The sequence below is a fragment of the Simochromis diagramma genome, unplaced genomic scaffold (assembly GCF_900408965.1).
Source record: "Simochromis diagramma unplaced genomic scaffold, fSimDia1.1 OVJJ01000822.1, whole genome shotgun sequence".
NCBI lineage: Eukaryota > Metazoa > Chordata > Actinopteri > Cichliformes > Cichlidae > Simochromis > Simochromis diagramma.
In genome coordinates, this window is record NW_024387520.1 from 7,730,371 (window position 1) to 7,750,369 (window position 19,999).

At 41.4% G+C, this 19,999-nt stretch overlaps 1 protein-coding gene across 5 annotated transcripts in view; it reads left to right on the forward strand.

Annotated features, from left to right (window-relative positions):
- Nucleotides 1–3,847: 3,847 nt before the first annotated feature.
- Nucleotides 3,848–19,999, forward strand: part of lmx1bb (LIM homeobox transcription factor 1, beta b) — a 50,988-nt gene continuing 34,836 nt past the window's right edge. Inside the window, exons 1-5 of one of the 5 annotated variants that reach the window (XM_040019506.1) lie at nt 3,848–3,996; nt 6,942–7,085; nt 7,845–8,645; nt 8,829–9,071; nt 9,557–9,743. In XM_040019506.1, coding sequence (XP_039875440.1) covers nt 8,933–9,071; nt 9,557–9,743 — 326 coding nt within the window. In that variant the 5' untranslated portion in view covers nt 3,848–3,996; nt 6,942–7,085; nt 7,845–8,645; nt 8,829–8,932. Of the gene's footprint in view, nt 3,997–6,262; nt 6,780–6,941; nt 7,086–7,844; nt 8,646–8,828; nt 9,072–9,556; nt 9,744–19,999 lie in introns of those variants that run through there. The other 4 variants (XM_040019510.1, XM_040019508.1, XM_040019511.1 and 1 more) reach the window with 4 other exon arrangements.

Below are 19,999 nucleotides of genomic sequence, written 5' to 3' on the forward strand. Positions count from 1 at the left end.
CAACATCTAACTGATTGGACAAGGCAAAGTGGATGGAGTTTTCATCCACAGACAGGTGCACTGACCCTGTCCACCCTCGAAGGTGCCACTTGCATTTTATTGGACATTTATGGCCAGCCAGCATTTTTTAACAGCCACCTGGATGCAATAAAAGGCCAGCTCCTGAGCTCTGTGGCTGCCCAGAGGATTTCCCAGCAGCTCCCGTGGGACCTCTGGCTAGTTAAGATGTTTATTAAGCTGAAAGTGGTCCAGTGGGAAAACACAGCACTTCTGAGAGATTCGGGCCAGCAGTTTTCTTGTTAGTTGGAGCGCTCCCTGGAGGATTGGGTTTCTTTTCCTTTCAAACCTCGCAGGGAGGACAGGGTCAGTTCACAGGGCACGAGGTTGACCAACTGGTAACTAGGCACATGAACCCAGGAATGGAAATATCTAGAGAGCATCAAGGTCAGCTTGGAGTGATTCCCACAGTTCCAAACACCAAGTATGTCAGCTAAAAGCATCCGTGTTGTGTTTCTAGAAAGTTCAGCGAAAATACAAAGGGCTGCATCTATCTGTAAGAGGTCTTAGCCTTATTGGCTGGATGAAGTTAAACTGCAAATGGCAAAGTGTACTGTACTTAAATATTAAAAAGAAAAAGCTTATATATGGCTTTTACAATGCACAACTAGGGTTATTGGACCAAATCCTCTTTCCAGAAGAGCACGGTGAAATTAGTTGTGCTTGCTGTTTGACAGATCTTGACCTCACTAAGCTCTGCTGGATCTCTAGTTCAAAGCCCCGGTCTTTAGCCTCAGGCACTCTGCCCTAATAACTTCATTTTGCCTCTGTTTTGCTTTTTGAAAATTTTTCAGCCACACACACACACACACACACACACAGGAGTTTATAATAACCCATACAGGAAAAGTAGTAGTTAAAATTTCTCCTTTACCACTCGCCTTGATAAATATATGTTTGGCTCTCATCTAATTTCAACTTTCTCTTCAGAGTCTCGGGTGAACACGTTGTGAACTGAGCCGCACAAGCAGGCAGTGATGGGTTTTTAGTGCTCTCTGCCTAATGTTCAAGACAGATTAGAAATGTTCGCCCGTGACAGATGCTGTCTAGATCTTCACTACCAGATCCACCCAGCTGCAAAACATCTGGCGGATTTCTACCTTTTTCTCTGAAGTGCAGCCTATTAATGACACACCCGCAATCATACATGTGCACGTGCACACACGCGCGCACAGCGAAAACATCCACCATGTTTGATTGTGACAGGGAAATAATCACACATATACAGATGTGTGATTGTAGGGAGTTTTTTATGGCTGCTGGCCTCGCCTGGAAGATTTTCTGCATATTTTGTTGCCATTGCTGTTTTTCACATTTTAGGTATCATTTCTTTGTATCTATTGTTGCTCATGCAGCAAAACATGGATGGAGTTCTCAAACTGTTGCCATTTAAAAAGGAGCCATTCATATGTAGGTCTATATCATGAGACAGTATCTTAGCCTAGTTTAGCCACAAAGTCTGCAGTTTATTTAACAGACACAGACTTTTTTAATATTCCACATGAAGTGCTATGGTTGCTGTTAATGGCACACATTCTAAAATCATGCCCAAACATTTTTACGAAGACAATTCCACTGAATAACACGATGAAAGGAGCTGCAGTTCTTGCTTGGGCTGAGACGCTTCTGCAATAAAGATGAAAACAACCACGTGACAACAAATACCATGCATCCTGCTCCACCACGACAATATAACATCTGTTGCTTATGTTTTAAAGCCAAACTTTTAAAGTGTTTTTTTAAAGTGTTCTCATTGTTTTGTTCTGGTACTGCACACACTCTGCACCTCTGCATGGGAAATTTAATGGCCCTCGTTGGACGAAGGCTTAAGATTCTTTAGGAACTCATCAACAGAGAAAGTCACAAATACATGTGTGTGTGTGTGTGTGTGTGTGTGTGTGTGTGTGTGTGTGTGTGTGTGTGTGTGTGTGTGTGTGTGTGTGTGTGTGTGTGTGTGTGTGTGCGTCAGATGGAGACATTTGGAGACCATGGTTTAATTTAGTTTGAAATTGCCATGCAGTAAGTTGTTCCTCATGTGTCTCAACAGCTTAGGCTCACATGAAGACTTTTTGGCCATCGCCTGTGTGTGAAGTTAAACAGAAAGGGAAGAGGGAGATCCCCACATCACAGAATAGAAAGATGTTGTTATTGCTGGGCTTCATAATGTTCATCTGTTGCCATCTGTGGTCCAACTTTGACCAGCCTTTTAAAATGTTTTGGAGGTAATCCGTTCGAAAATGAAAAGTAATCATTAGGCTTTCATGAAACATTTTGATATTTGTTTTTTATTATTTTGCATAACCCAGTGCAGAAGAGGCCTTATTCAATTTGCATTTTTGTAAAAGAAAAGAAGAAAAACTATGAATCTATGATGTGCAAGTGATAGTAATTATATTGATGTTGAAAGGAAACGTTTATTTTCTTCTTTACTTTGGCATCAATGCAGCCAAATTACAATAAGTTAAAAAAATATATATTAATTATATTTAGAAAAGAAAAAAATGATCACAGAAATTTTAGGGGAAATAATTCAATAACTTTATGTAAATTCATGAATTAATTACATATAGTTATATGCTCCTATTATACTCTTAACCTACTAATCATTTATTTCTATTTTATTTTTAAGTAAATTATTCTCTAAAGATTGCCATTTTTGCTTTGGTAATTAAATGCTCGGTGCAACATTAACTCGCAAGTGAGAGGTCCTTGATGTCTGCAAAAGTACACAGAAGGTGTGCATGCTTTTTGTTGTGTCTCGTGAATTGTGATTGAATAATACAAACAAAAACTCTATCAAAACAATATGTAGGATGAGGCAAAATTTGAAAAGTAATGCATAAAACACAAATAATACAATAATATGGTAATAATACAATAAGAAACATGCTTTCAGTACTTATTTATAATATATAAGTAGTAAAATAGTTTAAAAAAATTATATTTATTGTTAAAACATACAAAAAAAACAGCTGGCTTTCTTTGCTGTTATAGTTATATAGTTATAAGTTATATTTTTTTATTCAGACTGAACTGAATAATATATTTTAGATTTGTTTTTAAAATGATGAATTATATATATATATATATATATATATATATATATATATACTACAATATACATACACAAACACACACACATACACATATATATACATATGCATACATACATACATACATATATATATATATATATATATATATATATATATATATATATATATATATATATATAGATAGATAGATAGATAGATAGATAGATAGATAGATAGAAATAAAAGAAATGCAGAAATAATAATATAAGACATTGTAATTTTATTATTAGAAGTACAGACATTGAACTATACATTTAAATTTCTTTGTAAGAATTAAAGCAAGGACTTTTTAAACATTTTGGACGCCCATAATAAGTAAATAAATACATAAATAGAATAGAGTATACGGGTGAGAGTTCTTGTAGGACAAACATAAAGTTAAAAAAATAAATAAATAAATAAAAACTATATGTATATACTTCACTGAAAGCCAGACAGAGTAATAACAAAATTAGTCAAAGCAAAATTAAAACGCTGTGCTCACTTGGTTTTACAGAAAACATTACATCACATTATCTTTTATTACTGTAGTGTATTTACAGTAGATAAATAAATAATGTGTATTAACCTGTTCTTTTGCGTTCTCGTGTTAATGTACCTTTAAGAGACGATAAAACGTTGCCGTGGATGAGCAGCCACTGTTGTACTTGTTAGTTTTGTCCAGCAGGGGGTGCTGTTGTCATTGGGATAGTGTGTATTGTGGCTCTCTCTCCAGCGTCGCCTTATAGCTGTGAATTAATATGTGTCCGGACTGAGTCAGGAGACCAGGTGCATAAATCTGACTCGATCGTGGATCACTGTCATCAGATGAGCCGGTCCGTCACGAAAACCGACAGCGCTGCGTGTAAGTGCGCCTTAAAAATGACGGCGACTTATTAAAACGTTCTTAAACGATGCTTTTTGGCTAGCAACGTACTTTTCACAAGATTTGCTTCCTATTTTAGGAAATGTAGACAAATACAGATAGTAATAATCTCAACTTTGAATTACTGTTCATAAAAATACATCCAGTATATCATTAGAAGTGCTACAGGTATACGCGTGTGGCTAGAAAGTGGGACTATATTTTTTACATATTAGCTTAATTCGATTACAGCTTTAATTTGCTCACTGCGTCATAGCAAATGTAGCCTAAACGCAGGTAAACAGATTTCTACCGTAGTTTTTTGTTTTTTTGGGGGGTTTTTTAAGAAAGAAAGAAAAAAAAAAGTTGTATGTCAGCTTGCTGCCACACGGGCCTGTCAGGCCATTTGTCAGGAACTCAATAAATTTGTCAGTGGAGGAGGAAGAGGAAAAAAAGCAGAATTCAATAAATCATAACATAAACAAATCTAGCCATGAGTTGACAGTGCTGTATTATACTTTGGCTTAATCCTCGGGGAGCTGGGATTATCCTGCAGTGGGCTATCATTTTTTGGGGGTGGTGGTGATGGCGGGGCTGCCTCAATAAAATAAGAAAGGCCGTGTGGTTCAATGTGGAGTAAAAAGCGGGAAAATGTGACAGAGTGGGTAGAAAGACAGTTCAAATGACTCCTTTGTTATCCTGCATGGTAACATTTATGTAACTACACCAACGATTTGAAGAATAGTATTTAAAATAATGACATGTAAAATACAAATAAATATTTAAAAGCGAGGTAAATTTAGTAGTCCTATATCCCGGCTCTCACAGGCCGATGGGGCCCTGGGCTGTCTCACTGTTTGTTGTTACAGTGGTTCACTGACTGTTCACTGTCTGAAATCACATTATAGCTGCATGAATTTTTTTAGCCCATGAAACCAACGAAGAAGTGCAGAAAACATTCAGTATCCCAAATTAATTTACCGCTGATTGATCAGAAATTGACGCTCAAACCTTTATAATAATCCTCCCTGTTGATCCACGAGGCTCAGCCTGTCCGTTGACTTGATGGGGAGAAAAAACAACAATTTTTTTTTAAGTGATCTCCCTCTGAAACTCTGTCACAGCCACAGTAATGGCCAAAAAGACAAAAGAAGAATATGACACATTTCTTCCCCCAGTTCGCTGAATCTCCCTAGGCTCAGAAACTGCCCGCTGCTGCTCAATGTGAAGGTTTTGTAGGTGTTGAAGTGCAGATCGGCAGCAACAACAAAAAAAATAAAGGAAGTGTGTGTGTGAGCGTTTTTTTTTTTCATTCGAGTTTTTAAAAAGGGGGCATCGTGGAGAGCTTAGACTCATTAAAAGATCAAAGTGAGTTAACTATCAAAGTCTTCAAGCCCTGCAATTTAGGGAGCCATTATGGCTTTGGTTTGCTACCTCTGAGGATGTGAAATGCTCGTCCCAATTTCGCTGAGGTGTTTTATTTATTTTTCTAAAGAAAAAAAAATCTTATCGGCGAGCTTTGTTTTAGGAATAATTAATAATATCAGCGTTTTAGTATAAATGAGCCTATAATGGTAAAGAAAAGTGGGGATTAGATGAGGTGCAGCGCAGTATTACCGGCCCACACATGCGGGGTGATATGGATTATAGTTTTACGTTTTAAAGGTGATTTTCTGAGACTTTGCGTCGCTGCATTGATTGTAGCCTCCGGGTTTAAGCAGAGCAGGCCGGGCACTGCTGGAGTTATCCTCTGAGCTGGAAACTGAATGAATTGTGAGTGCCTCCCAAAAACACACCGCAGTGTAAATGTAATTAAAGCAGAACGATTGTCCGTATTTTTTGTGCCCATATTTCAGTTTTATTAAATTTAAAACGGTGTTTTAATTTGATGAAATTATCGTAATTATTTCATTCCCTTTCCTGCAGTAGGCTTTCTCTTCTCTTTTTTTAATCGGCCTACACTGATTAATTATGATACTCCTGCGAGTGGGCTGTATTTATTTCCTTTCTTCCTTATGCACTTTCCTTATATATTTTTTTAAATTCTGCCTTAATGAAATTGAAAAGTTTGACTATATAGAAGGCAAAAGTTTGCGCAAAAGCCGCAGTTTTATTTTGCTTCAAAGAAGAAAAAAAACTTTCCTTCCGCGATAATTCCAGTGTGGAATCACGTTTTTGCTACTTCCCCAATTGAAATGAAAATTATTATTAAAATTATTATTTATTTTTTTTAATGTTTTTACTTTCAGAATTATTAAGTGAAGCCTGAAACCAGAATTACAGCGAACTCCTGCAGGAACGTTAGCCTCTCTGAGGGCGCATTATAATGATCTCTTACCTTTCCGATGGACGTAACAGTTCTGCTTAGCTTAAAGTAAATTGCCTAACTTTAGGGACCATTGCTTTCTGTTCTGCACACCTGCTGCAACGTTTTTTTCCGCCCTGGAAGGCGAGGGAGGGCTTGTCATGTAGTGCCTCATTAAAACACCGCAGGCTGAAAGTCGGCGGATTGATTTATTGAATGAATGTTTGATGTCCTCATTCACGCGAGTGACCTGGCCGATAACTGCTAAATGAATGGAGGGAGGAGATGTATCACATGCTTTTCTTCCTTTCCTTTTCTTTAAATGTATTGATTATATTGTATTGGTAGTCCTCCGCTCCTAATGCTGCTTAGTGGTAAGATAATCCAATATAGTGGGCGGAGGTAATTGACCCCATGTTGATAGAAGCGCTGGAAGGAAACCAAGCAAACCGGGGGTGGATGACTTCATGAGTGGCAGGTATGTCCTCATTTTAGCAAGAACACGAGTCCTCCGATGAGAAATGCAACGAATTTAAATATTTATATTAGATTTCGGTGTGTTGTAAACATTTCTGCGATGGTTAAATCCATTTAAAACTGCCACTGTTGGTGAAATCTCCTCTCTGCGCCTGTGTTTTAGTGATCGGCAGCTGTTCTCTTGTTGAACAGCAGAGGGCAACGCCAACAATCTCTTCTCTGTTTCCCCAAACTGGGCTACAGGTCATCGCCTTGATGCTTCACAAAGGCTGTAAGAAACAACACACAGCAGGCCTTTGGACTGAAGGTAAACACTGGCTGTGGAGATGTGATATACTGACATATGATTTTTTTTTTAAGGGTCCATTTTTTTTTTCCTGAGAGGAAATATTACATTAAATTATGTAAAAAAATACCTGTTTATTTGCACAGTTTACTTAAAAATATATTGTTATTATTATTATTACGTGGAACCGTTATGACACTTTAAATAAAGTCCACAAAAAGCTATAGCTCACCCCAGTATAATATAAATATAATATTTACTATAATATAATATTTACTGTTCCCCGGCCTTCTCCATGTGTCCACTCTTTTTTTTTGCCTACCCGAAGTGTGTAGCTATAGAAGTATATTACATTGTGCCACGCAGCGTGTCACGGGACACAGTGGACGATCTCATTAGCAGTCCTGTAATTTCAGGCAGGCCTCAGTGCATTAGGGTACCCCTCCGCAGATTTTTAAACATCTTGATCGCACCTTGACGAAGGATTTTTTTTCTGATAATGTCTGATTTTTTTTCTATTTGTGAAATCTGAATTCATGGGTTTTTATTAATGTACCTTAAAAAGCACGTGGATTTTTTTTAACTGATAATTTCAAGTATTTGTAATATGGGGGTTTGTTTTGTTTTGCTGTGGGATCCTCACATTAAATAATAATATTAATAATAATAAAATTAAAATAAAGATCAGTTCTTAAATAAGAAGGTTGTATTTATTGTCAGGAAGATCGTGTCAGTTATTATTTATTTATTTATTATTTTTCCTCTCTGACCTTCCTTAAGATGAATAGCTGTGGTTGGCAGAGGCGACCTCCGTGCTGGACAGCCCGCTGTTATCGCCACTGATCGCCAGGTGCATCAGCTGAAAGGCAACAGCAGCTTCCACTGGAGACAATACACAAAAGAGCGTGGAAACACAAACACACACATACACACACTGCCTAAATTCATATGCATTTTTTTTTCACAGTATATAACAAATGTCCATTGAGTCCACGGAGGGCATTTTATGGCATCAAAAAGACGCATTATTTAATCCACCACACAGTGTAATAATACTTCAATTGTGTTATTATCTGTATTATTATTGTTGTTGTTGTTGTTATTATTGCTATGATGGCAGGTCAGGCCTCAGTAAAATATCACTTTGGGCTGTCTGCTTTAGGTTGCCTGTCTGTGTGTTGTTATTGGACTGTGTGGAGCTCACTGTACTCTGCTCCAATAGCATCCCAATAGCAGTGAATGGAGGACTGAAAAAAAAGTGTAGCCATGCATGCAGGAGTGGGAGGATCTACTCGCTTCAATCTCGATCTCAGACTTTTGCAGCGACAGGGGCACAACCAACCAACCGTCTCTGTTACTTCCAAAGAGTTACTGCCGGGACATCCTACACACACACACTCATACACACACGCACACACACACACACACACACACTATACTATCTTTGGATTTGTTCTCAACTTTTACTTCTGCGCTTTTTTCCTTGGCGAGACTGTAATCCCGTGAAGACATTTTTCCAGACTTCTCCCGTCGGCTTAGGGGCGAGAAGATAAAGCTTCCTCGGTCCTCTTATCATAACAGGTGACTGTTCAGAGTTTCCACAGTTTCTTATTAGCTTTGTCTTCCTGCACGCTTCTCTGACACATCAGGGATTTACATAGCCAGCTTTTAACTGCCTTTACCTTTTAGCCATTGCGAGCACAAAGTCGAGTTTTTCCTCCTCACAGTTTAGTTTATTTTCCCCTTTCCTCCTCCGAGCTGCAGGCTGTATCCCACACGGATCTCAGACGGCTTCCTACACAGCATTTTTCCCCCTCCGATCAGCTCTGTGTGCCCGGGATTTTCGTGTCACGTCTGACCGTATTCTTATGGATATTGCAACAGGTCTGGTGTCACTGGAGCGCCTCTCCGCGGGTGAACAGTCCGAGACGTGCATCATGCTAGACGGCATTAAAATAGAAGATCATCCCCTGCGATCGGGACAAGCCACACTCGGAGTTATGCTCGGTGAGTCTTCTTTTTCTGTTGTGTAAATTGCTCTGATCTGCGCGATCAAACGCTCGCTTGTGTTTGGATGTCATTATAATATTTCATTTTCTTTTCTCTGCATGCGCCCACACTGCTGTTTATTTCCTGATATCAGTTCAAAAGTATGCAAAATCGACGAAAGGTCGCACTCGTGTGCAAATGGATATAATAACAGATCCAGATAAAGAGAAATAGCCCCTTTAAAAATGTCTCTCTCTATATATATTACTATTATTGTTGCAGTCTGGATGATGGCGTAATTCGGGCCTTATATGAAGAGTAAATAAAATCAATTACAACCCTGTTTCCTTTATAATAATATCTTAAACCTCAGCGGATTTCTTCAAACAGACTGGCAAAATCTGAAGTGATTTGGGGGCTTTTATCAGTTATCACTTATTGCAGTCCTTGATTCAGGCCTATTTCCTTTCTTTCTGACGGGAAACTCTTGTGCCTTTTTCCAGGGACTGAATGTCATCACAGATCCGTTTGTGAAGGATGCCAGCGTCCCATCTCCGACCGCTTCTTGATGAGAGTCAACGATTCCTCGTGGCATGAAGAGTGTTTGCAGTGCACCGTGTGTCAACAGCCCCTCACCAACAGCTGTTACTTCAGAGAAAGGAAACTTTACTGCAAACACGACTACCAACAGTAAGCACAGTTTCCGGGAAGGACTTTTCACTTTCCCTCCCTCTCTGCCTCACTTTCTCTCTCTCTCTCTCTCTCTCTCTCTCTCTCTCCCTCTCTCTCTTTGTGTGCATTTATTCGCATTGTTTTGGTGATTCAGTGATTTTTTTTAAATCATTTTTTTCAAAAATGGGTACATTGGGTGGTTTCTGTTGACTTGACCCAGAGGCCTCCTGTGCGCAAAAGTGCACCTGAAACGTCATTCAGCTGTAGTATAAAATGCTATTTGAATTTTTAAAAAGATGTAACCGTGGAAATAAGGAGACTTAAACTAACCTGTTGCCATCGCTCCTTCCTCCGTTGGTTTATATTTACTTCATGTAAAATGCATATTTAAAAAAGAGAAAACGGAATTAAACCAAATGTCTTTTCGTTGTTAAGAAAAAAATATATATATTTAATATTATAAGAGTGCTCAGACTCGCACTCGGGCTGCTCGCATTAGCGGTCATATATTATTGTCGTGTACTTGGCTTTATTATTGTCACACTGGCCCACGACATTTCCACGTTTGTCTCTTCGCAGCGGATGCATTTATAGCAAAAAGATGCGATCCCACTCAGGCCCGAGAATATGCAGGCGTGGTGCAGTCTTGATTTTTATTTTTTCCGCTTATTGTCATACATTTTCACTTTACCAGCAGCCGCTTCAGAATTTTTCAAATATGGAAAACGTAGTCTGAGACTACGGCGCTCTACGATTTATTTTCCGATCAGCTCCTTCATTCTTTAAATCACTTTTTTTCATTGATGTAATCAGATTTTACTAGTTAAAATAATAATATAATAATAATATTATTATTACCGTTTTAAGTTATTCCAACTCTTCTTATTCGTATTTGGTTTATTAGAAATGCGTGGCAGGCATTTAACCGTTTATTGCAACGCAATATGCGAAAAATATTGCACAGAATTACACCAACCTGCAAAGCTGAGGTTATAATTAAAAGTTCGGCCATGTGCACAACCGCGATTCGAAGTGCATAGATAAAATTATATATACATGCATGTATAAATCTGGTGTAATCATTAAATTTTCAGCTTTTCCAAATATCTAAATAATAATGATAATAATAATAATGATTACAATAAAAAAAATTGGCTGTAAGTTAAATTGCTATACTGCGGCATTACATCAGCAGACTGAGTGCAGATTGTTCATCTGGACATTTGCTTGAGAAAATAAAACACCATAATTATTATTACAGCTAATGCTCATATATATATTTTAAAACAAAGGAGAATTGTATTTATTTTTTGTGCAATTAGACTAGTACAGTCTTAAAACTACAAGGAATTGTCCCATTGTTTTTTTAATTAAAAGCTACAATAGCTTTATGTTTTAATTCAGGCATAAGACAGAAATCATTTTAAAAAATGTAAGTTAAATTGCAGGTGTTAAATTTTTCCCATGCAAACACTTAAAGCAGGACGAGCATTCACTGTGAAGCAGAATAAATTAGTGAATTGAATCAGTAAATTCTAACAAACCAGCAGAGATGGCAGATATAGGGAAGCAAATAGTGAGCTTAAATAACACAAGTATTACAATAGTGAGGGTTGCTGTTTGGCCTATGAGGACCCTGGGGTGGCCTGTGTTTCTCATCGCATGAGCGCTTTTCATGCTTGTCACTAAATTTTCAGCTTTTTGTGTCCGGCCTTTTTAACAATTCTACTTCGATTACCGGGACATTATGGCTCTCTGTTAGATACCGTGCAAGCAACAAAGAGTTACATCTATTGCCATGCGTGCCATTCATCCAGCTCTGTGACAGGAGTGTAGTCGGCTGATAACAATGGAAAATTCATAGCAGTAACTAGGGGATACCAGAGTCACGGCGTCACGGCTCAGAGGTGCCTGGAAGTTGAGACAGTCCGGCAGGGAGCGAGAGGGAGAGCGAGAGGGAGAAGGGATCTCTTTCTCATGCCTGCTTCAGCGTTGTCCATTTGGAGAATTTCTGAAATGAATTCGGTGTGTGTAAAAAGAAGAGATAAAGACAGACGTGCCAAGACTGGCAGGCTCTGTCTGCCTGCCTCATAGTGTCTACTGCCTGGCGTTTAGTTTCTGATATGCTCTTGAGGAACCATATTTGGAATATAGCTGACCATTTCCCTCTTTTTCCCTCTCTGCCTGGTGAGCTTGTGTGGCAAAGCTGATCACTGCAGCCAAACGCAACAACCTGCTGGGCGCCGTCCTGCTCTCACACGCTATTATTCATCACGTCTTTTATTCTTCTCCCACCTCCTTTTTTGTTTGTTTGTTTGTTTGTTTGTTTTAACTCCTCCCAGGTTTGGTTTTGGTCTTTGACACCGACACAAGTATAGTCCCTGCCTTTTTTTTCTTTTTCTTTTTTTAACGTTGTTTATTCCATTTGCATTGATGGGATACTTAAAGATGTAATTGGCACCTTTTTGACTTTTATGACATCCATTTAAGATGCATTTCTCAGCCCACAAACTGCTTTGGGCTGCGAAGAGAGCTCCTAGCCATACAGAGGTCTACGTGCCTAATAACATTCCTACAGCAACTGATTCATGCCCCGTAATCAGCTCTCACTAGCTATAATAAATCAAGGAATTGGCAAGCAGTCTTTTTTCACACCTTTGGAACAGGTTTAAGTGCAGACAGGGGAAAACAATTGTGTACTGTATTATTAAAACTCCCACCAACCCAGTTCAACACAACCTGCTCCATATAGTGCAATTATATAGTAACAAGATTGGATTTTATTAGTCTTTTTCCCATATGTTGGCTTTGAGAGTGTATGCACGAGTGTGTGTAACTGACCTGTGCTTGCCATTATCTGTTTTGTTATTTCTTTTGAATGAGGAATATTTTTGATGGTATTAAGAGTCCTAAAGAGGCCGTCGACATGTGAGGTAAAAAGAAAAATTAAATGCAATGTATTTACGGTAAGAATATTTTGAGGGCAAGGGCTGTCAGTTGGACGAGAGGTGTAGTCGTGGAGGAGCAACAAGCTCAAACGAGACACGCGGTATGTGAAAGGTAGTGTGGAATCGGGCCAATCCGACCGAGTTTGTTGTGCCCTGGTGTTCGGAGGTCAATTATACATCATTAGAAAGAGAGAGATCTTTTCCCCAAGGGGGGGGGGGGGGCTTTTCTTCTAGCCGAGCAGATGCTTTGAAAGCAGCCGTGTAATAAGGCTTATCATTTGAACCCAAGTGTTGGACAACACCCCTGTAATGGACTGTCTTGTTAGAAACTGCCATAGGCTCCATCTACAAAACATAACATTAACTAACTATATTATACACCACGCCGCCTACTTTTGGGTGCCGCTGATGCATAAAAAACCTCTCATTTCATAGTGGATTTTTTTTTCCTCATGCTCTATAAACTTTTATTGTCTAGCAACATGTTATTTTAAAATGTTCCATTTGTAAGCCATCCAAATACATCAGCCTGCATATTTTTTTTAAAATCTTTTACCTCACGTGCTGGAGGCTCAATTTAATTCAGGTCACGGTAGTATGAGCAGTAGAAAAACACAGCGGTGATGAAGCCATAAAAGAAGAGCTCCCAAAACCGGTCTTACCTCCCATGTATTCCAGGACGATCCCCCGGTGTGCTGAGAGGTGCTTTTTAGAACAGTTTGGAGCGCCCTCCTGTGAAATTGTTGTTTTTTAATTAGCCGTGCTTGGGACGCAGCAGCGGCAGCAGCAGTGTGTGTGTGTGTGTGCCGGATAGATGCTGACGGCTGGGTTTCTGTGTTAGCTCACCCATTTTGTGTGCGTGTGTGTGTTTTACACTCACAAGGACACTCCCGTGTGGCCTGGCACTTGTGAACACTCACTATATGGATAGCAAACATTTAAAAAATAAAGAAATAAAAATAATTTTTTTAAAAAGCCACCGGGATGTGTTTTGTGCTGCCAGCGCAGCTGGGTAGTTTTGCAGTTAAAGACTGTCCTTGTGTATTTTAAAGTGCTTCACAGGCAGCTCTGCAGGCAGATGCGAGTGTGTATTACTGTTTTTTGTGTGTGGAAGGCTTCCTTAACTTTCTATTTCTTAATTCTGCCTAAAAAGGATAAAAATGTGTCTTTAGCTGCTGCTCTTGGGTAAATAAGAGAGGACCTCTACGGAGAGACAATTCTAATGTTAGAAACACAAAACTGGATAATATTGCTTCAGCTTGCTGGGATTTTTTAGTGCTCGGCAAGGAGCTAGCTGAAGCTGGCCCGTTCCTCTGTAAGGAAGTATTGGGTTTTATGTCAACATGGCTCGGCCTGTCCCAGCAGCATACTAGGATGCATCATCTGTCATCTCATGGTTTACTAACTGTGCACCCCACCCCGCCCCCGAAACACATTTAGACCATTAAAAAGACCTGTTAAAGTGTGTTTATTTGCATCACTACCAGCATCTGTGGGTTTTTTCTTCTTCTTTTGTTGTCCTTTCTAGTTCCCATAAAGTGTGATATTTAATTTTTCCGTGAGCTCTACATGTTAAAAAAAAGGTGTTGTACGTTTTTAAGTTACATCCATAAAGAGTTCACTGGTTTTGTCTGCCAGTGGCTTTCTGACATTATCAGTAAATATCAAGTTCAAGTATTTTGTTATCAAATCGAGTGATGTCATTGATCTTCCTGTTTCTAAAGGCATTTCCCCCCAGTGTTTTAGTCCTCCCTGGGTGCAGGGGATGAGTAGTGTGTGTGTGTGTGTGTGTGTAGCAACAGTTGGAGCACAAAGCACTTTGCAGGACGCTATGGGAAGCCACAGAGGCTCAGCCACGGTAATGCCCATCACCACTTTAGAGGCCAGACTGGTGGCAAGGGATGTGGAAAGAGGTCTCTGTGGCTTTGTGTGGGGGGGCTGTTGTGCAGGGGAGGAGAAGGATCTGCAGAGGGATCTGCCTGGTGTGCTCACATTACACTGGATGATAGCAGAGGGGTGCAGAGGAACTCAGGCGTGCAATTTGTTGGTAGCCACAATTTAACCTCATCTCCTAAAGCCAGCAGTTAGGCAGCCAGTGGGACATGTCAGTCAGTCGGGAATGCTAATCAGCGACGGTCGAGAGAAAGCCCTCGACTCGGCGATGCAGGGATTTTCATTACCGGTTCCAAGTCCTCGGGCCTTCAGGTTTATTTTCACAGTGTGACAACTCTTCATAACAAAAAGTACGACAACCACAAACCATTAAATGCAATTTACAAATTAGATTTTGGCTAAATCAGTGAAATACTGTAATGGCCTCCTTAAAGTAGCCAGCCGAAAAAATACACACGCTCAGCAAATGTTTTCAATTTTGATTTCCCAGATTACATGTTTAAATCAGGACAGCAAGCATTTTCAGTAGCCGGATTTTTGCAGCTACTATAATGACTTATTTTTAAAGGACGCATCGTTTTCCACGTGCCACTGAGAGGGTAACAGTTCCTAATTATTAGCAACACTTCTGATTACATTTCAGATCTTTTCATCTTTTGTCTGGTTTTATAGCCTGGAAATAGGCCACACTTGTTCCTTCAGGCTGGCAGGTCGAACGGGCATGAGAAATTGAGACATGGCCTCTGCTGCTGGCTCGCGATATTGCCGCTGGCCCCAACTGTGTATATGTGATCCCACTCTGGAATGTTTTTCCAACACGTAGGCTTTTCACAGATACACTAGAGAGGACTGGCATCATAGTGGCAAGTGCTGCATTCAGACTGTTGTGTGCCCAAGGCTTACTCTCACACTCACGTCACACATTCTAGCTCTACATGGGAATGGGCAGAGCAGTGTGTTTGTCTACATACACCCCACGTTTTTTTGTTTTTTTTTGTGAGGGTGTGGGCGCATGTGCATGGGCACTTGCTTCCTCTCTCTCAGCCCCTTTCTGTCTTTTGTCTTTAATCTAAGCAAGATCCACTGCCTCTCATTCACACTGCGTTGTAAAAGACACATTTCAGCACCTCGTCATGTCATGTTGGTCCTTTGAATTACAGCAGTGTAGATTTATTTATTTATTTTTATTTATTTCTTTGCACAGATGCATCATAACACATTTCATTGTCTTCTTTTTAACCCTTTTAATCTTCATCAAATGAGATTAGCCCCCAAATACCGGTATTCCTGCCCAAAGTGACTGACAGAGATTTGCACTTTTATCATTAAGTGTGACACTAAGCTGGTCGGAGCTTTGTTTTGAATGGAGGGCCTGACGGAAACGGGGGCTCCTAATCCTTTTATTTGTGTCAGGCCTAGAAAGAGGGAAGAATGGGGCCGGGGTGGGATTGGGCTACAGAATGCCGTGGCCCTTAGTCCCCTCAAGACCCGAGCTACACAGCCAAGTGAGCATGAGAGTCATCTTATGTGGTCTGTGCACTCGAGTAGACACACACTCGCACACAGGGGCACGCATTTTTGCATCTGCAGGACAGCATGTTTCAAAGTTTGCACCAGCATCTGCGCACAGTACAAACCACACGCGGGATTTTCTCCTACCTATGCACACAATCAGAGATAGATACACACAGATACGTACCTGCGTGTGTACCTATCTCTGTGAATCTGAGCAGATACACACACGGAGCGTGTACCTGCTCAGATTCACAGCAAGCATGAGTCCTGCCTACAAGTGCATAAATTCCAGTAGCAGGAGGTTCAGTCTAGGATGAGATTAATAAAGTTTGCCAGTTCCCTGGTCGAGGTCCAGTGCAAGGCTTTTGTCTGCAGCTCACATCGGGTTGTGGGGCTTCGGCTCCTTTTGTGTGTGCACCCTTGTGGTAATCCATCTCCAGCAGGAGTCCCCTGGGGCACTTTATTTACTCATTCAACTGTTTGGAAGTCTGTTAGACTGCAGATCAGATGCAGTGAGACCAATGTGATTACTTTAACCAGCACTTGCAGATTCCTGCCCAGCATCTTCTCTCACCCTGAACTGGTTTTGCTCTGCAGGTGGGAGGGAAGGTCCACACTGGCTCATCCTCCCCTGTCTGTCCTGTTTACCGGCATGGTTTTAGGGCCTGTCCAATATCCTCTGTTATGAAAATCCTGCATTAGATATTGAACCTCCTGTGCCCACACACCGTACAGCTGATAAATCCTTTATTATCTTTGTGTATCTGACTTTGCTTTTCCTTTTTTTCTCTCCCTTGCATCTCAAAAATACAACCTTTAAAAACTGATGGCTTCCTGAATTTTTTTTGCTCTCTCAGTACGTCGTAATTCAGCACCCATAGCAAGTGTGGTGTCACAGTGTAAAAACTAACATCTATGTTTTATTGCAAACAGTGAAATGGATTTGGTTATCCATCCATCAACATAAACCCAGAGCTATGTATTTGGGGCTAACCCCCATGTTAAACCACTGCAGGCTGTCAGGGCTCTCTGAATTTACTCCTCGTGTCTTCCCCTTGGCGTGGCTGGGGAATATGGTTGCGATCAGCTGCCAGCACCGGCATCTAGAGCGAGAGCTCCCTAAACTTGCTGTTTAGAACCGGCCGCTGATTGGTGATGGCTGTCTTGGCAAGAAAAATAACTCCGTATGAAAACAGTGCAGATTGGATTTCTATGCGTCTGACTCACTCCCGTCCTCTCTGACTGGCCCCCCCACGGCAAGCCAGCATGATTTGTGCATGAGGTCCCGTGACCTATAGAAGCTTCAAAAAGCAGCGAGGGGAAATATTTGGATGATCCTGATGGGGGAGTGGAGACACGGGAGGGAGGCAGAGATGATGGGGGGGCTTGGTAAGAGCAGGGTTAAGCGATGTAAGGCAAGGCAGATGTGGAGAATCTGCAGTGCAGCCGTTATGAAAAGGGAGTGTGTGTGTGTGTGTGTGGGGGGGGGGGGGGGGGGGGGGGGGATGATTCTGGGCTCTTAGCACCCATCAAAATCTCCACTGTCCTTTAGGAGAGAGCCAGTGTGTTCTGCTTAAAAAACGTGTCAAACAGGGAGGTAAAAGTGCACAGTGGGTTGGAAAGGGCTGAATAGACGAGGCGTTTTATGATCAGGTACCGTGCCGTGATACTGATCGTTTGTAACCCCCCCCCCCCCCGCTGTACACCCCCGATCTCTTCTCTTCTCCCTTTACCTTTCCTCTGCTGGTTGGATATTAATATTTCCCAGAAAGTTGCTACAATACATCTTCCTGGGAATTTCCACGTCTCCAAAACGCTGAAAAATGATCCGGTGTCTATGAAAGAGATGGATAAGGGGATACAACATTTTTTTTTTAAAAATAAGATAGTTGTCTTTGTCTTTTTTTTTGCACGTGTGATTTTCTAGTTGTGTCTGAATGGAAATTTCTATATTGCCACCTCGATAAGAAAAATGCGTTGCTGCAGGTGAAGGCCGAGTTGTTTGCTCGATTCATCTAAATTTTCCTCCTCTGGCGCGCGGTATTGTTTGATTCCACCTCTTGGCCTCATAGCACATTATTTATGCGCAGAATTTGCCTCTGGGGGCAGCTCGCTGGAAACCCCGTTGAACAGAAATAGCTGTAGTAGGCTGAGGCTCAAACCCAAACTCAGCAGTTAAAAAAGCAAATCTGTGCTCCAAGGCCGCCCCAATCAGTCTTTGGCCTCTGTGCTTGTCGCTGCCTCCTCCTGAGAGTAGGTGGGTTGACTGACCCCCCCCCCCAGGGTTTCTGTCTGCCTTAACGCTGGCCCTGCAGGCCCAGCATCACAGGGGGAGCGTTGTCCCAGCCCCCAGGCCAGATTTGTGATCTGAAACCAGAGCTCCATCGTTGTGTTGTGATCCCAGCTGGAGAGACAGCGCCGGGTCTGAGTTGGAGCCCTCTCGCAGTGTGCAGCCGGGGTCACTGGTGGCCTCTCGGCCTTCAGCACTCATCAATCCACCGTGCTTCTGCAAAGCACCAAGCGAGACTGAAATATTTATTGACCCCTCGTCTTTCAGTTATTCTAAGTTTCTGTCTCACAACAAATACTGCAGAAAAGAATTATTGATGAGGTCATGTAACTAATTGCATCTAGCTTAAGACGGACTGTGAATATTGGTAGATGAATGCTGCAAACGACTTGTAGCATCAGTAGCATCACACTGTTAAAATTCCTTCCTTTATGTCCATGTAACCGTAGCTGCTTTCACTCAAAGTCTTTATTATGGGAAGAAACCAGAAAAATCACGACTTAAGAAAAATGCCACTTTGAGTGTTTGTGGTGTGAAATGTTTATCTCATTGTATCTGATGGGTTCCAGCTCTATAGTGCATTTAGTGATGTTTCTTTGCATTCCTGTTTGAAAGTGCTTGCATGTGTGTAGCTGTACATGCGCATCCCATGCCGAGGCTGTCTGTCAGCCAATCACCGGACATGCTGTTGGCAGGCGATCCACTCTTTGGATTCTCCTTTTTGGTCGTGCAGCTCTGGAGGTGCAAAAAGTGGTGCATGCCACCCAAACCACCAGCTACTTACGCCCCCCCCCCCCAATTCTCTATCATCAGCCGAGCAGCCCTCTCTCTGCTCTCCAAGCTCTCCTTTTCCTGGGCCCCAGAATCTGGGCTGTGGCCTGTGGATGAGTGCTACATCCTGGCTGTCAGCACAGGGGTTAGCTGGGGATTGGCCTGTGGTGGAAGTGCAGTATCAGGCCCTGTCTGTCAGCTCCTCGTTCGACTTCCTCCCGCCCCTCGGCACAGGCCGCCGTCAGTGGCACAAACATACGTTGAGCTGTGACTGACTCGGATCTCAGGCTTGAAAATGAAAGCATCACCCTCAGAATAGGCATATTCATAGCCCTGCCAATGAAAAAGGGGCTGTTTAAGTGCTCGGGTGTTGTGTTTTTAAACAGACCACGAAAAGCTTTGACAGATGGTTTACCATTTCACCCAGGATTTGATTTCAGGTACTTTCAACCGTTTCTCTCCGACTTCCGAAGAATGACCGCTCACCCACGGCATGCATGCGAATACAGATGCAACTTCAATGCAACCATTTTCTTCCCAGAAAGGTCCGTTCCCTTTTGTCAGATTGATTTAAGAAAAAAATAAGTTCGCGCTGGATTTTTGTGTAAGTCCTGCGAGTTTTGTGCGTGGACTCTTAACTTCACTCTGTCTTTGCATCCCATTATCTCATACGCACACAGGTACGCGCATGCTTCCACACACATGGACACACATCTGTAGCACACATGGTCGCAGACGGGCCTACACATGTCAGAGGATTTGCGACTATAATCAGATTAATTGGTCCATCTCTCCTTGGAAACATCACATATACACTTTGAGGCCTCTGGTAGCTTTCAGCTGGATGCTGCTTACAC